This window comes from Callithrix jacchus, chromosome 3 (genome assembly GCF_049354715.1).
Source record: "Callithrix jacchus isolate 240 chromosome 3, calJac240_pri, whole genome shotgun sequence".
NCBI classification, from domain to species: Eukaryota; Metazoa; Chordata; class Mammalia; order Primates; family Cebidae; genus Callithrix; species Callithrix jacchus.
In genome coordinates this window covers 36,987,153-37,001,465 of record NC_133504.1, presented here as the reverse complement: position 1 = coordinate 37,001,465, position 14,313 = coordinate 36,987,153, and the positions used below count along the sequence as shown (strand labels likewise).

The 14,313-nt window shown below is 34.1% G+C and overlaps 1 protein-coding gene across 44 annotated transcripts in view; it reads left to right on the top strand.

Annotated features, from left to right (window-relative positions):
• RAPGEF2 (Rap guanine nucleotide exchange factor 2) overlaps positions 1-14,313 on the top strand; it is a 271,926-nt gene that overhangs the window by 239,937 nt on the left and 17,676 nt on the right. For all 44 annotated transcript variants that reach the window (XM_054252841.2, XM_008992529.5, XM_008992535.5 and 41 more), the window contains 9 exons: positions 2,927-3,079; positions 3,351-3,515; positions 4,395-4,502; positions 4,606-4,809; positions 4,922-5,030; positions 5,436-5,682; positions 10,599-10,756; positions 11,402-11,642; positions 13,847-14,230. In XM_054252841.2, the coding sequence (XP_054108816.1) occupies positions 2,927-3,079; positions 3,351-3,515; positions 4,395-4,502; positions 4,606-4,809; positions 4,922-5,030; positions 5,436-5,682; positions 10,599-10,756; positions 11,402-11,642; positions 13,847-14,230 (1,769 nt within the window). The remainder of the gene's footprint in view (positions 1-2,926; positions 3,080-3,350; positions 3,516-4,394; positions 4,503-4,605; positions 4,810-4,921; positions 5,031-5,435; positions 5,683-10,598; positions 10,757-11,401; positions 11,643-13,846; positions 14,231-14,313) is intronic.

Genomic DNA, 14,313 nt, shown 5'->3' with positions numbered 1-14,313 from the left:
ACCTATGTGAACAATTATTTAGGAATTTCCCTCACAGACTGGAAAGTGCCAATTTAAATAGATCCAACCTCTTAAAGCAAATCTATGTTAGACTCACCTTTCCCTGGAATCATAGGAGCTAATTGCACTTAGAATGTGAGAAGCAGTTTTAGATGAGAAAACAGTTTGCTGTGGATAAATTGAAAATTGATTATACTATATGTGGATTGAAGTTTAATTTTACTTCATTCATCATCTGTAATGTCTCTCCTTAAATACAAATTATAATGTCATGCCCAAAGGAAAATAGTCCTATTATATAAACTGCCATTGACTTTTATAAGTAATAAAATTCTTGCTTGAATTTTTATTTCATATCAGGATACTGAGATTATACAGTACTTTCATGGGTTTACAGCAATCTGAAACCCATGAGATTTACAGAAATCTAAAACCTCAGTAAAACAATTCAAAGATTCTCAGGCCAGGTGCAGTGGCTCACGCCTTTAATCCCAACACCTGGGGAGGCTGAGGCAGATCACAAGGTCAGGAGTTTGAAACCAGCCTGGCCAGCATGATGAAACCCCGTCTCTACAAAAATACAAAAAAATTAGCTGGGTGTGGTGGCAGGCGCCTGTAATCCCAGCTACTAGGGAGGCTGAAGCAAGAGAATCACTTGAACCCAGGAGGCAGAGGTTGCAGTGAGCTGAGATTGTACCACTGCACTCCAGCCTGGGCAGTAGGGCAAGGCTCTGTCTCAGAAAAAAAAAAAATTTTTTTTTTCAACTGACTTCATCATACTAGTTAAAATTAAATGTTACCTGTGAATTTCATGTTAGATCTATAAATTTGTTATAGCAAAAATAAGTTGCTTATTTTAAAAAGATAAATATCTTCATCTAAAATGTATTTCTTTTTAGGTACCAGTTCTATATGACCATATTAGAAATTCAGTATTTTATTTTTTGGATGATATTTCAGCTTGCTGCAGAAGAAATGCCAAAATGTCTGTCTAGACACTAAGAATTTCAAGTCAAATGTATTCTAATTAAAAAAAAAATCTTTAGTCAAGAAGATTAATTTTAGTACATTTCTCTTCAAAAAGCATTTTCCCATTATATCTACTTATTCAGTTGAATTCAGGGATATATTTCTTTTTTGGAACATAAATGAGAAAATGAGTAATTATGTTCTCTAAAACTGAGCATAAGAAGAACACCTAAAATTATTTGGAAATAAAACTTTTCTAAATCTCTTATATGTATTTAGGAATAATTTTGCTGCTGTGTACAAAGAAATAAAATATTTTTTAGATAAGGAACTAAGGATCATATATTTAGAAACGTTACACATCTATGGTCAGTATTAAGGAAATTACTCAGAAATAATGTTAACAGTTTATAAAATTAGCATAATACTGTAAGCAATATTTTAAAAATATATCAGAGCTCTAAAGGTATTTTTAATGTAACTAAAGTATGCATAATTACTAGTACAAAAGTCTTTATCTTTTAATTTTTAACTTTCTCTTCAAAATGCTTAATAGAAAAATTAGTGAGATTAGCCAACTCTGGGAGAAACATGATCCTGCAATATGGTGTTCCCCTTATGAACTGCTGCTTCTACTTAAAAAACAAACCTATTGATCATGCAGAAAGCATGAAAAATATAGAAAGACATTAAATAAAATGAAAGTTGCTCATAATTTGCATTGCTCAGAAATAATAGTTTATTTCCCTCCAAGATTTTGATGTGAATATATAATTTATTTCAAGATAGCCAGCGTGTAGTTAAGAGACATCGATCAGCTGTTTACTACTCTGTCTAATGGGGATAATAGCACCTTCCTCATGGTTTGATTAGGAGGATGAATCGAAAAAGTTCCATAAGGCTGCCACAGTATGATGGTGATGATAATGATGATGAAGATGTTGTCATTATAATTATTATAATATTTAGTATTGTACTTAAAAAAAAATTAATGTAATATGAGCAACATAAAAAGAATAATTTATTATCAGAGCTGTAAGTGCCCTATGAAATCATGATTTCAGGTGGTTGCATCATATTTTATCTTATTTACAATATAATTTAATCATCGCCTTTTCCACCTTCTTCACACTAAAGGAGGAAAAGAAATACCATGCTTCTTTCCATTTCCAAATGATCTCTTGTCTCCTCACTGACCTCTAGTTAATTTGTATAATAAGTGATTTCTATCATTCATTCTTAACTTTCTTTAAAACTACTAAGAAATGTAATTTCTTAAGTGGTTTGCCATGAGCGCTGAAATTTTTTATATTTGGGGTCAGGGAAAGTAATGACTTGATATGCGTATTGTTAACTTTTTCTTAAAGAATAAGGATTACCCTTAATACCAGTTATAAGGAAAATTATTTGAGCTATAACACATATGTGGTTTGTGTTTTGACCTTCTTTTAACAAGCTTTCAAAATGGTGTTTCATCAGTATAATTAACAAATTAATATATCTACTCCATAGGTATCTTTGAATGTCTGTATCTTTCATTAAAATCATTCTTATTCAAAAATTGTTGCTTTTTCAAATTATTTTAATTCGCTAAATGATAATTAGGCTTTTACATCTATTCTCCTACAATTCCACTCCCCCCACTGCAGTGTTTTTTTAATTGTGAAAGGAGCATGAAAAAGCACTCTTCTAATTTTGGCTTTTGATTTTTAAAATTGTTAGGATTTTGGATGTAAAATACGTAAAAATATTCTAAAATTGAAACTTTTCTTGACCAAGGGAGAAATACATTAAAAGTAGGGACATCTGATTAAGGTTCATTACAGCATTAATTTAGAAAGTATGGGAAAGACAGGGAAAAATGTCAGTTTTAAATAATTAAAACACTGAATTATTAGTACTGCTAGGTCTTTTGCAAGCACTTTATCATTAACATGTGACTTATGTTTTATTCCAGTTTGTCTGCATTGCCCAGCAAGATTACTGCCGTATTCTCAACCAAGTAGAAAAGAACATGCAAAAAGTTGAAGAGGAAGGAGAGATTGTTATGGTGAAAGAACACCGAGAACTTGATCGAACTGGAACAAGAAAGGGACACATTGTCATCAAGGTAGGACACGGGACCACTCCCCCTTCCCAAGGAAAGGAATTTTTTTGGTAGTATTGGTTGTGGCAATTTCTGATTTTTCCATTTTTAAATCTATCTCTTAAAGGTTATCAGTTGTGAAAAGTCTTTATGTATGATCTCCTGATGAATAGCAGTTTCATTAATTGTTAACTGTGTTACTACCCAGTTCATTTTATATTGAATGTTTGAAATCCCAGTCCCATATACATGTTTTTTATATATATATATTAATTAAAACTTTTCTTTGTTACAGGGTACCTCAGAAAGGTTAACAATGCATTTGGTGGAAGAGCATTCAGTAGTAGATCCAACATTCATAGAAGACTTTCTGTTGACCTATAGAACTTTTCTTTCTAGCCCAATGGAAGTGGGCAAAAAGTTATTGGAGTGGTTTAATGACCCGAGCCTCAGGGATAAGGTTGGAAATATATTCTGTTTTGGCTGTTAAATATGGAATGTTAAAATATAAACCTAAAGATACTTTAATGTATAAATTTGTCACAGCAGTTAGGTCCAGATTAATTTAATGAAATACGAGAAGGTACTTAAGCAAAAAAAAAAGACACAGAATATTAGTTCGGCCTCAGAAATGTATTTTTTCTTTAAATGCAAAGGCCAATAAATTGGCCACCAAATGTTTAGACATTTTTAAAGTTCTTTTGGGAGTATGTTAAAACATAAACATCTGGATTCCATAGGAATCTGCATTTCCTAGTTTGGTAGTCAAGTGTACACCAGATAAAAGTCACAATTTTTAAATTGGCACCAGAGCAGCATTTCATGACAGTCATCACTCTGTAGGCCCCAGGATTGTAATTCTAAGGAGACCACCTGGAGCTCTAAGACCAGATTGGATGATAAACTACATTGTCTTATCTCCTTCCTTTTCTATTCTGTACAGAGCTTTCTAGGCTTAATAGTGTTCAATCTCTTTGTCTACTCTGTTTTTCTACCTTCACTTTCTAGTTTCTGTGTTTTTGTATTAGCTGATTTTGGTTTTATTATACCTTTCTTTTTTCTGATCTGTTTCAAATACATTTTGAAAGTTAGACAAATTTTACATTGAATACCCTCACAGGCTCAGAACCATTCCTGGCAAGGCAACATGAAGTCTATATTCAAAGTAAAAAAATAAATTTTCAGAAGGTCATCCTCATGGAAGATTTTATTGTTCATTTATTTTCCTATTTATTATTATTAGGTGAATTGTTTGAAAGTTGGATATCTTTTCTGGAATGACTTTAATCACATTTTTGACACTAAAAAGGAAATTTATTGAAAATAATTGGTTTTTCAGGTTACACGGGTAGTATTATTGTGGGTAAATAATCACTTCAATGACTTTGAAGGAGATCCTGCAATGACTCGATTTTTAGAAGAATTTGAAAATAACCTGGAAAGAGAGGTAATTTTTGTGGTTTTTTTTTTTTTTTTTTTTAAGATCAGCTTTAAGTTCATTTTATTCAGCCTGTTTTTGAGTTGACACTACTGTTTCTGAACTCTTATAGAAAATGGGTGGACACTTAAGGCTGTTAAATATCGCATGTGCTGCTAAAGCAAAAAGAAGATTAATGACGTTAACAAAACCATCCCGAGAAGCTCCTTTGCCCTTTATCTTACTTGGAGGCTCTGAGAAGGGATTTGGAATCTTTGTTGACAGCGTAGATTCAGGTAGCAAAGCAACTGAAGCAGGCTTGAAACGGGGGGATCAGGTATGCTATTTCTAATCTCAGATTTAATTTTGGTGCCTGTTTTTTGTTTGTTTGTTTGTTTGTTTTTTTTTCAGTCAATTTTGATACATTAATTTTATGATTTCATTTTTAGATATTAGAAGTAAATGGCCAAAACTTTGAAAATATTCAGCTGTCAAAAGCCATGGAAATTCTTAGAAATAACACACATTTATCTATCACTGTGAAAACCAATTTATTTGGTAAGTATTTTGCATACTTTCATTTCTCTCCTTTTGGTCTTTTTTTCAGTATTTCAAACATCATAAGAAAGCATATGTGGTAAAAGCATTGGATCTAAACAAAAATCTGACTTGACCATAAAAAATATTTTTAATTTATGCCTTTATTGATAACTGAAATCTTTTATTGATAAATACTAAAGTATTTACAGATTAAAGACTCTTTTTAAACTGATTTTGATAGAGCAACATACTAAGCAGATTTGGTGTGATTCATTTACTGTGATACTGTTTTTCTACAGGTTTGCAGTTTTGATAAGTGAAGTCTGTACTTCTCATATATTTCCAAGTTCCACAATAGCTTTAGAATTGTTTTGATAACTTCTAATTGCCATTATATGGTGTTTCTGTTTTCGTTTATTTTAGTATTTAAAGAACTACTAACAAGATTGTCAGAAGAGAAAAGAAATGGTGCCCCCCACCTTCCTAAAATTGGTGACATCAAAAAGGCCAGTCGCTACTCCATTCCAGATCTTGCTGTAGATGTAGAACAGGTGATAGGACTTGAAAAAGTGAACAAAAAAAGTAAAGCCAACACTGTTGGAGGAAGGAACAAGCTGAAAAAGATACTTGACAAGACTCGGATCAGTATCTTGCCACAGAAACCATACAAGTAAGCATCTGTATATATATGTTTTCTGTGCATTATTTTATTTTGTTAAAATGATACGCAAAGGTAGTGATGTAATTAATACATCTGCATGAGTCTAAAAAATGTTCTAGGTTTTTATGACTGAACTATTTTGGAAGCAGTATTAAGCAGACGGATTTGTTTTAGTAATCATTTTTGCCACTTATTTGCCCACTCCCAATCTTCTTTAAAGATATTTTAGCACTTCCTCATTTGAACTACTGTTTTGGGGGTTTGGACTTTTTTAAAGTAACTGTATGTTTGCCTCCTGTCTCCCCATGATGATTTCGAGTTGCTTTTCCTGCTGTATTTTATTTCTGGTTATCTTCTTTGCCATCAGCATCTGCTCTTTACCAGTCAAATCATTGCTTTATCCTGTTGCCACTATTCATCCCTACCATTCTCTATTTTCTCCCTCTCTTCTATTTTTAATTATTTAATTACTGTCAAGGCATCAAGAACCAAGCATAGAACTACTTTCATTCTTCCTAGTCAGCTTAGTAGTCAGAATGTCAGGTGTATTCTTGAATTTCTTCTTGGTTATTTATTTATGCCAGGAACTCAGCCATGCTAGAAAAAAATTGCAGGTTTTTCTGATGCTTTTTAATCTTTGCCTGTTTGCTTTGCTTATTTATTCATTTTAGTTCCTTCTTGAGTCTACGGGTGTTTTATAAAACTCAATTGCTGTCAGCCATTTCTTACTGTGCCACATTTACTTATACAGTCCCTAAACTATGTTGTTATAAGAGATAATAACTTTAAAACATATAATTTCTTTCTTTGATAATTTAATGAGTCTAAAGACCTGCAGTAGATATGTAGGGACTATATCAAGCATTTCTTTTAAAAAAAAAATTTCCGTTTCTAATCTTATTTTTAATTCAATTTCAGATAAAATTTTCATCCACAGATTAGAGAAATATGATTTAAAATATACTATTGATTGGTTGAGTTGTCCCAAACTATACAGTAATGATTGGTGTTTTTGTATCAGCTAAAGTTTTTATATCAGGGTCCCAAGGATAAGCAGTGAGTGACTCAAGAGGATATTTATATTAAGTTTCTAAGAGACAGTAGATTAAGGGACCTGTCATTTATAGAAAATAAGAATCAATTTTTAAAATGACCCTCCTTGATGAAATCTGATTTTCAAATGGATGAAAAAATAAATTACCTAAATGCAGATTTTTTTAATTAAAAAAATTATTTTTTGAGACAGTCTCGCTCTGTCACCCAAGCTGGAATACAATGACATGATCTGCTCACTGCAACCTCCACCTCCTGAGCTCAAGCTACTCTTGTTCCTCAGCCTCCTGAGTAGGTGGGATCATAGGTGTGCACCACCATGTCTGGCTAATTTTTTGTATTTTTGGTAGAGACTAGGTTTCACTGTTTGGCCAGGCTGGTCTCAAACTCCTGTCCTGAAGTGATCTACTCATCTGGGCTTTTTACGAGTGCTAGATTACAGGCATGAGCCAGCACACCCAGCCCTAAATGCAGAATTATTAACAGCACAATAAAAAACAAAAAAGATCTTTAGAGTCATATTTGACCACAAGTTAAATAAGAACCCTTAAAAAAAAAGTTGGTATGACCCTGCCAAGTATAAATAGAAATGTGACATGTAAGAACTGGGATATAATCCATCAACAATACCGGATGTTGGAAAGGAACACAATATGAGAATACTATGTATAAATTTGTTCTGTGTTTATTTAGAAATACTCAAAAACTAGACAAGGGAAAAGAAAAAGAATAATTAGATGTGATGATTTTAAAACACTGAGGCGGTGGCTCACACCTGTAATCCCAGCACTTTGGGTAGATCATGAGGTCAAGAGATTGAGACCATCCTGGTCAACATGGTGAAACCCCGTCTCTACTAAAAAATACAAACAATTAGCTGGACATGGTGGTGCGTGCCTGCAATCCCAGCTACTCAGGAGGCTGAGGCAGGAGAATTGCTTGAACCCAGGAGGTGGAGGTTGCGGTGAGCCGAGATCGCGCCATTGCACTCCAGCCTGGGTAACAAGAGCAAAACTCAGTCTTGGATAAAAAAAACAAAAAATACTGAGGAAACATCTTTAACAATTTGTATTTAGGAAAATATATGGCTCATTTAAATATTTTATCATGAAAATTATTTGAAATCATGTGTAATGCAATTGAAAAGAAAATTAAAGGAAGTTTCACTAAACTATAGGATCTATTATATTGGTTATAGACTTGATTTAGTACTATACTAGCTATTACTTAAACTTTTCTAAAAATTCATTTGTTTATGAAGATTTTTTTTTTTTAGCAAGGCTACTAAACTAATAATTAGAGAAGTTTAGAGAGAGTATACTTTTGAGTTTTTTCTTCAAACATTATCAGCCTTAGAGAAGCCAAGATGATGGATAAGGGCAAATTGGCAAGGTAGGCACAACCGAGTGATGTGCAGAGAGAGGAAGGAGAGGGTTGGGCATGACCTCCCAGAATTCACATTTGGTTGCCAAGTAAGTAGAAAAAGACTAATGAACCCAGAGACAAGAAGGAATAAATCAGCACACTGTAAAACCAGTGAAGATCAAAAGACAATTTCAGTAACAGGGAAAGTGTTGGAGAGGTGGAATCATAAGAGGATGTGCCCAGAAAGGGAGATTTCTGAATTAGTCTTGGATATAAAACAGTTTCAATCCAAGAGCATCCAAATGCCTGTGGATGACAGAGATGTAGGTGAATAATGAAGAAACTGAGAGTAGAAAGGCAGTTCCTCATGTAAGGTGTTAAAGTGTTGCAGAGAAAAGTTTCTTAAAGTTTGGGTGTGCCTGCAAGATGCTAACACTTGTAGCGTTTTGTGCCAGAGTGGCTCAGTCAATTATGCTTTGTCCAGAGCCCATAATAATGAATGGTCTCATGTCATGTATTACATAGCATGTTTTTGGCAGAGACTGCTTTATATGGTTGAAAGTAAAATTCCACTAACATGAAAGTTTTCATCTTTTACAGAACATAAATACTTTTAGTCTTATATGTATGCCTGTTAGGTGCTTAAATAGAAATTTAGCTTTGTCCCAGACCTGTGAATTTGAAAGAATTGACACTGAAATTGTCTTTAATTTTTATTTCAATAGCTTTGGGTTACAAGTGGTTTTTCGTTATATAGTGGTGCTGAATACCGAGATTTTAGTGTATCCATCACATTAGTAGTATACATTGTACCTAATGTGTAGCTCTTTAAATCTCTAGCCCCCACCTCACCCTTCCCCTTCTGAGTCTCCAAATTCTGTTATATCACTGTGGATGCCTTTGCTTACTCATAGCTTTAGATCCCACTTGTAAGTGAAAACATAGGGATTTTGGTTTTCCACTGTTACTTCACTTAGAATAATGACCTCCAGCTCCATCCAAGTTGCTGCAAAAGACATTATTTTCTTCCTTTTTGTAGCTGAATAATATTCCACAGTGTAGCTATAACACATTTTCTTTATCCCCTCATTGGTTAATAGGCACTTAGGTTGCTTCCACTTTGGCAATTGTGAATTGTGCTGCTATAAACAAAACATGTGCAAGTGTTTTTTTCATATAATGCGAAATTGTCTCTAATTTTAATTTTTGTCCTTCAAAACAAGTTTTTGCCCTATTTACCTCTAAAATTTCCATTTTCAAAAAAAAAAAGTAAAAGAAAGAAATGTTGCTATTTTTTGGCATAGCCATTAAAAATGGTAGTTATTAGGATTAAGCCCTAATGTGTGAAAAGCCTAATAAATGCTAAATGTCTTCATTTTATTTATGACATCTTAGTTCATATTCTAATTGTAATAATTTTCCTCTTATTTCAAGGTGTTTATAGAAACTAGTCAGAGCTATAACCATTTTCTTGTGACCCAGTTTTTTCTGCGTGTGAATGCTTATTGCTTTATTTGATGTTTTGTTTTGGAAACAGTTGACCCATCAAATCTAGAAATAGTTTTTTCATATTGTTAAATCATGTTTCAAGAGTTCGCAGTTACAGGCTTTTTATAAATGGAAACGAGTTTGTTGCTGTCAGTAATAACCAATATTTCTCTGGGAACTTAAATGTGTAGCTAGAAATTTTGTTCGGAGAATTAAAAGTGAGTCATTGGATTTCTGTTCCCTTTTCTTTGTTGCTAGCAAATGTCACCATGCACCACTGCTTTTCTGTGCTCTGTATAATTAAGAAATAATGTCTGTGTCAGAGCCTCCTTACATTTGACTCAATAGTGATCTCATTTTTTTCTCTGAAACATTGGAGAATAAAATTAGGACACTTTGGATTTTTTTCCTCCTCTTTTCATTTTACTCAATTTCTTCAAGTATTGAAGGTCAGATTATAAAATGATTTGTCTTTCTGATGCAGAACTATCAGTTGAGTGAGATAAATGCATTCTTTTTAATGTGCATTTTCTTAAATCCATTTCCATCAGAAACTAGAGCTTATATATATATTTTTAAATATATTTCTATACTGAGAAACTACTAATAGTTGTTATGGCTTATCTACTTAGAAAAACCATAGGTTTTAGAGAAACATTCAATACGCTTAAGAAATAGCAAAATGGAACTGGGTGCTGTGACTCATGCCTGTAATCCTAGCACTTTGGGAGGCTGCCGTGGGAGGAACACTGGAGGCCAAGAGTTTCACAACCAAGCAACAAAGCAAGATGCTGTATCTAAAAAAAAAAACAACAAAAAACAAAGCCAAACAAAAATAGCAAAATGAGTTGGATACACTTAAGTAGTAGTTGCTTTTACAGTTTTCAACCTAATTTATTCATGTTGTTTTTACATTAGCTGAAAAAAAAGGAATATGGTTTTTGGTCTGTGTCTATTATATAGTGATGACTTACAACTTTTAACTTGATGATAATTTTCTAATTTTCCTCTTTGTTCAGTGATATTGGGATTGGCCAGTCTCAAGATGACAGCATAGTAGGGTTAAGGCAGACAAAGCACATCCCAACTGCGTTGCCTGTCAGTGGAACCTTATCATCCAGTAACCCTGATTTATTGCAGTCACATCATCGCATTTTAGACTTCAGTACTACTCCTGGTGAGTACCACCAACACTTCTTTTGTTTTCTTATAGTTATCTTTTTATATCTAACATAATGCTCATGTTATATAAATATCTCACTTCATTTGGCATGGATTATATTAGATGCTGAGTAAGGAAGAACCTTAAATTTCAAGATTCTTGAAACCGGGTATTGGAAGTTCTCTTTATATCCAGCAGATTATTTTTATATGGCCGTAGGCAAAATCATCTCTCTGAACTTGTTTCTTCTTTCATAAAATGAAGATAACACATCCCATTCCATAATTACTATATCATACCAAATAAGTAAAGTAAGAGGCATATTTTAGGTCAACTTAATGGACTTTTCGATATAGTAAAGATTAACCCTGGATTTAAATTTTCTTTCTTTGAATCCAGCATGACAGTCTTGTGTGCTACTGTTGTGTACTGATGTGCTTGCAGCTGTCTATAGATCAATCTTTTATCTTCAGGGAAAGGTGTGTTCTTGCAGCAAAACAGCATTTAGGTTGACTGATTCTTTGAGGAAGACCTAGAGTAAGGGAGAGGTGAAAGTTCAGCATTGCCTTCTCTAGGGAGCTTTTTCCCGATTACTTTGCTTAATTGCATTGCCATATATTAAAATTCTTTCTACTTATGTGTGATTTTTCTTTCCCCCAGACTTACCAGATCAAGTGCTAAGAGTTTTTAAGGCTGATCAGCAAAGCCGCTACATCATGATCAGTAAGGACACTACAGCAAAGGAAGTGGTCATTCAGGCTATCAGGGAGTTTGCTGTTACTGCCACCCCAGATCAGTATTCGCTATGTGAGGTCTCTGTCACACCTGAGGGAGTAATCAAACAAAGAAGACTTCCAGATCAGCTTTCCAAACTAGCTGACAGAATACAACTGAGTGGAAGGTATAGTATATATTATCTGCCTTACTGGATTTCTTTATCCCCTCTTCAAACCCACATCAAAGTTTAAGAGATGAGCAATTTCAAAGTGTTTTTAAAATGAGTAAATGTCCCTGCAGATTAAAAAATAGTTGGTTTTTTTTTTTTCCTTTCACCAAGAATTATTGTATGAAAGTAAATGCTCACGGTCAACTACTGACCCTAACAAGGCTCTGTTAGGAACTTGTTCAAGGGCACTGTGACCTGAAGGTTGTTATTGACTGCCAAAATGCATGCTGGAATTTCTCATGCTTGCCTTAGGGTCCTGGTTTGGAAGGGTAGAGTAAGCTTGATGTAAAGTCACAGCATGGGTTTAAAGTCACAGTGTTAAGCCCTCTACTTGGATATGTACATTCACAAACACATTTTCTTTTTTCTTTTTTTTGAGACTGAGTTTCACTCTTGTTACCCAGGCTGGAGTGCAATGGTGCGATCTCGGCTCACCACAACCTCCACCTCCTGAGTTCAGGCAATTCTCCTGCCTCAGCCTTCTGAGTACCTGGGATTACAGGCACGCACCACCATGCCCAGCTAATTTTTTGTATTTTTAGTAGAGACGGGGTTTCACCATGTTGACCAGTATGGTCTCGATCTCTTGACCTCATGATCCACCCCTGCCTTGGCCTCCCAAAGTGCTGGGATTACAGGCTTGAGCCACCGCGCCTGGCACAAACACATTTTCTAATCATATTCTAGTGTCATTTGTTCCTGCATACCCAACTTTTCTAGGAGCTTCCTTAGTTTAGGCAGAGACATGTATGACAGTATGGTTATCCAGTACTGCCTTTTATTGTACATTATGCTATGAAATACACTTCTTAACTCTGAAACCAAACTTTAGTTGCTACAGAGCTTAGTCCTTTGCTGAATAAGTGTTTATATCACACGTTACTTGCAAGAAAATGTTATATCTGATTTTATTTCTCTTCAATGATATATTCATTATTAGGTGTATGTAACTTTATCTTCATGTCACAATAAATGAAAGTTGAAAAAGAAAATAAATGTTTTCTACACTGAAAATTAAGCAGTTCCATAAATCATATTCTGTTTTTCTTAACTTAGGGTGTTTCACTGTATTTGACTTTTTCGTGTTACAGAGTTCAACCAGACATTCAAAACTTTTATTTTCTTTCCATCAACTGTATCTTTCTTATTCCTCTTCACCTTTACTTTCAAACACTAGGAAATAGTTTTGTTTTAATTGCTCTGTTATTTTTCAGTTATCATTTCAATGCACATTGATATATCTGGAACCATGATGGAGTTCTACAGATCTCCACTGAGCTATAGATTCATGATTCACATAAATTATTGAAGAAAATTATAGATGGGTATGTCATGGGCTTCATGAGTAATCAAAATGGAGAATGTTAAATCTGTGAAAATCAAGGGCACAAAGTATATATTTTCTGAGGTGTTGAAAATGACACACACACACACACGACAAACATCTGAATGCTGTTTTCAACAAATTGCCTAAAAGGAAAAGGCGCTCCAGCCCTGTGGTCTCATTTTTGCACTGGCATTAACTAGTCATTAATCTTTAGGTTCTTGTTTCCTCTTCTGACAAATAAGTATAATACTTACCATCCACTTACCTGTAGGGAATTTAAGAAAATCCAGATTTTTTAAAGTTAATCTGTTGTAGGATTGTTTTATTCATAGGATCAAATAGAGGGAAGTAGTTTAGGGTTTCTTAGGTATTTGAATAAATAAGTACGCCTGGATTGTTACAATTTGGTCCCACTAATAATCAGATTATTGGAAAAATAAGAGTGATTACCTACCTGTGTCTGATCTTTTCTGCTTCCTGCCTTGGGGTCTAAATCCTTTTTAAAGTAAAAATGTGGCGATTTTCTGTTATTTTTAGCAAAAAGGGTAAAGTACTTCAGAAAACAAGAAAAGAAAGGAGAGAAAGAAAGTCCAACTGGTAAAAGTGAAATTCCATGTGATTTGTTTGTTTCTTCCACCTGCTTCTGGATAGACAGTTCTATGACCTGGTAACTGAGACAGCAGCTGCACTCTCTGGTCTTGGTTGAAAAGAATTCTTCTGTCATTCAAATCAGTGTTCTCTCAAACTTTCTGCAAAAAGGAGCATTATTCTTTCAAGGAATATCATGAGATTGCTGCTTAGGCTTTGACTCCGGTATGTTTGTTTTTCATAGGTATTACCTGAAAAACAACATGGAAACAGAAACTCTTTGTTCAGATGAAGATGCTCAGGAGTTGTTGAGAGAGAGTCAAATTTCCCTCCTTCAGCTCAGCACTGTGGAAGTTGCCACACAGCTCTCTATGCGAAATTTTGAACTCTTTCGAAACATTGAACCTACTGAATATATAGATGATTTATTTAAACTCAGATCAAAAACCAGCTGTGCCAACCTGAAGAGATTTGAAGAAGTCATTAACCAGGAAACATTTTGGGTAGCATCTGAAATTCTAAGAGAAACAAACCAGCTGAAGAGGATGAAGATCATTAAGCATTTCATCAAGATAGCACTGCACTGTAGGGAATGCAAGAATTTTAACTCAATGTTTGCAATCATTAGGTAAGAGAGCATTCTTTCCTTAAGATTCAATTCAGTTCACAGATTTAAAATATATATCAGTCCAGGAACATCGTTTAATTAGT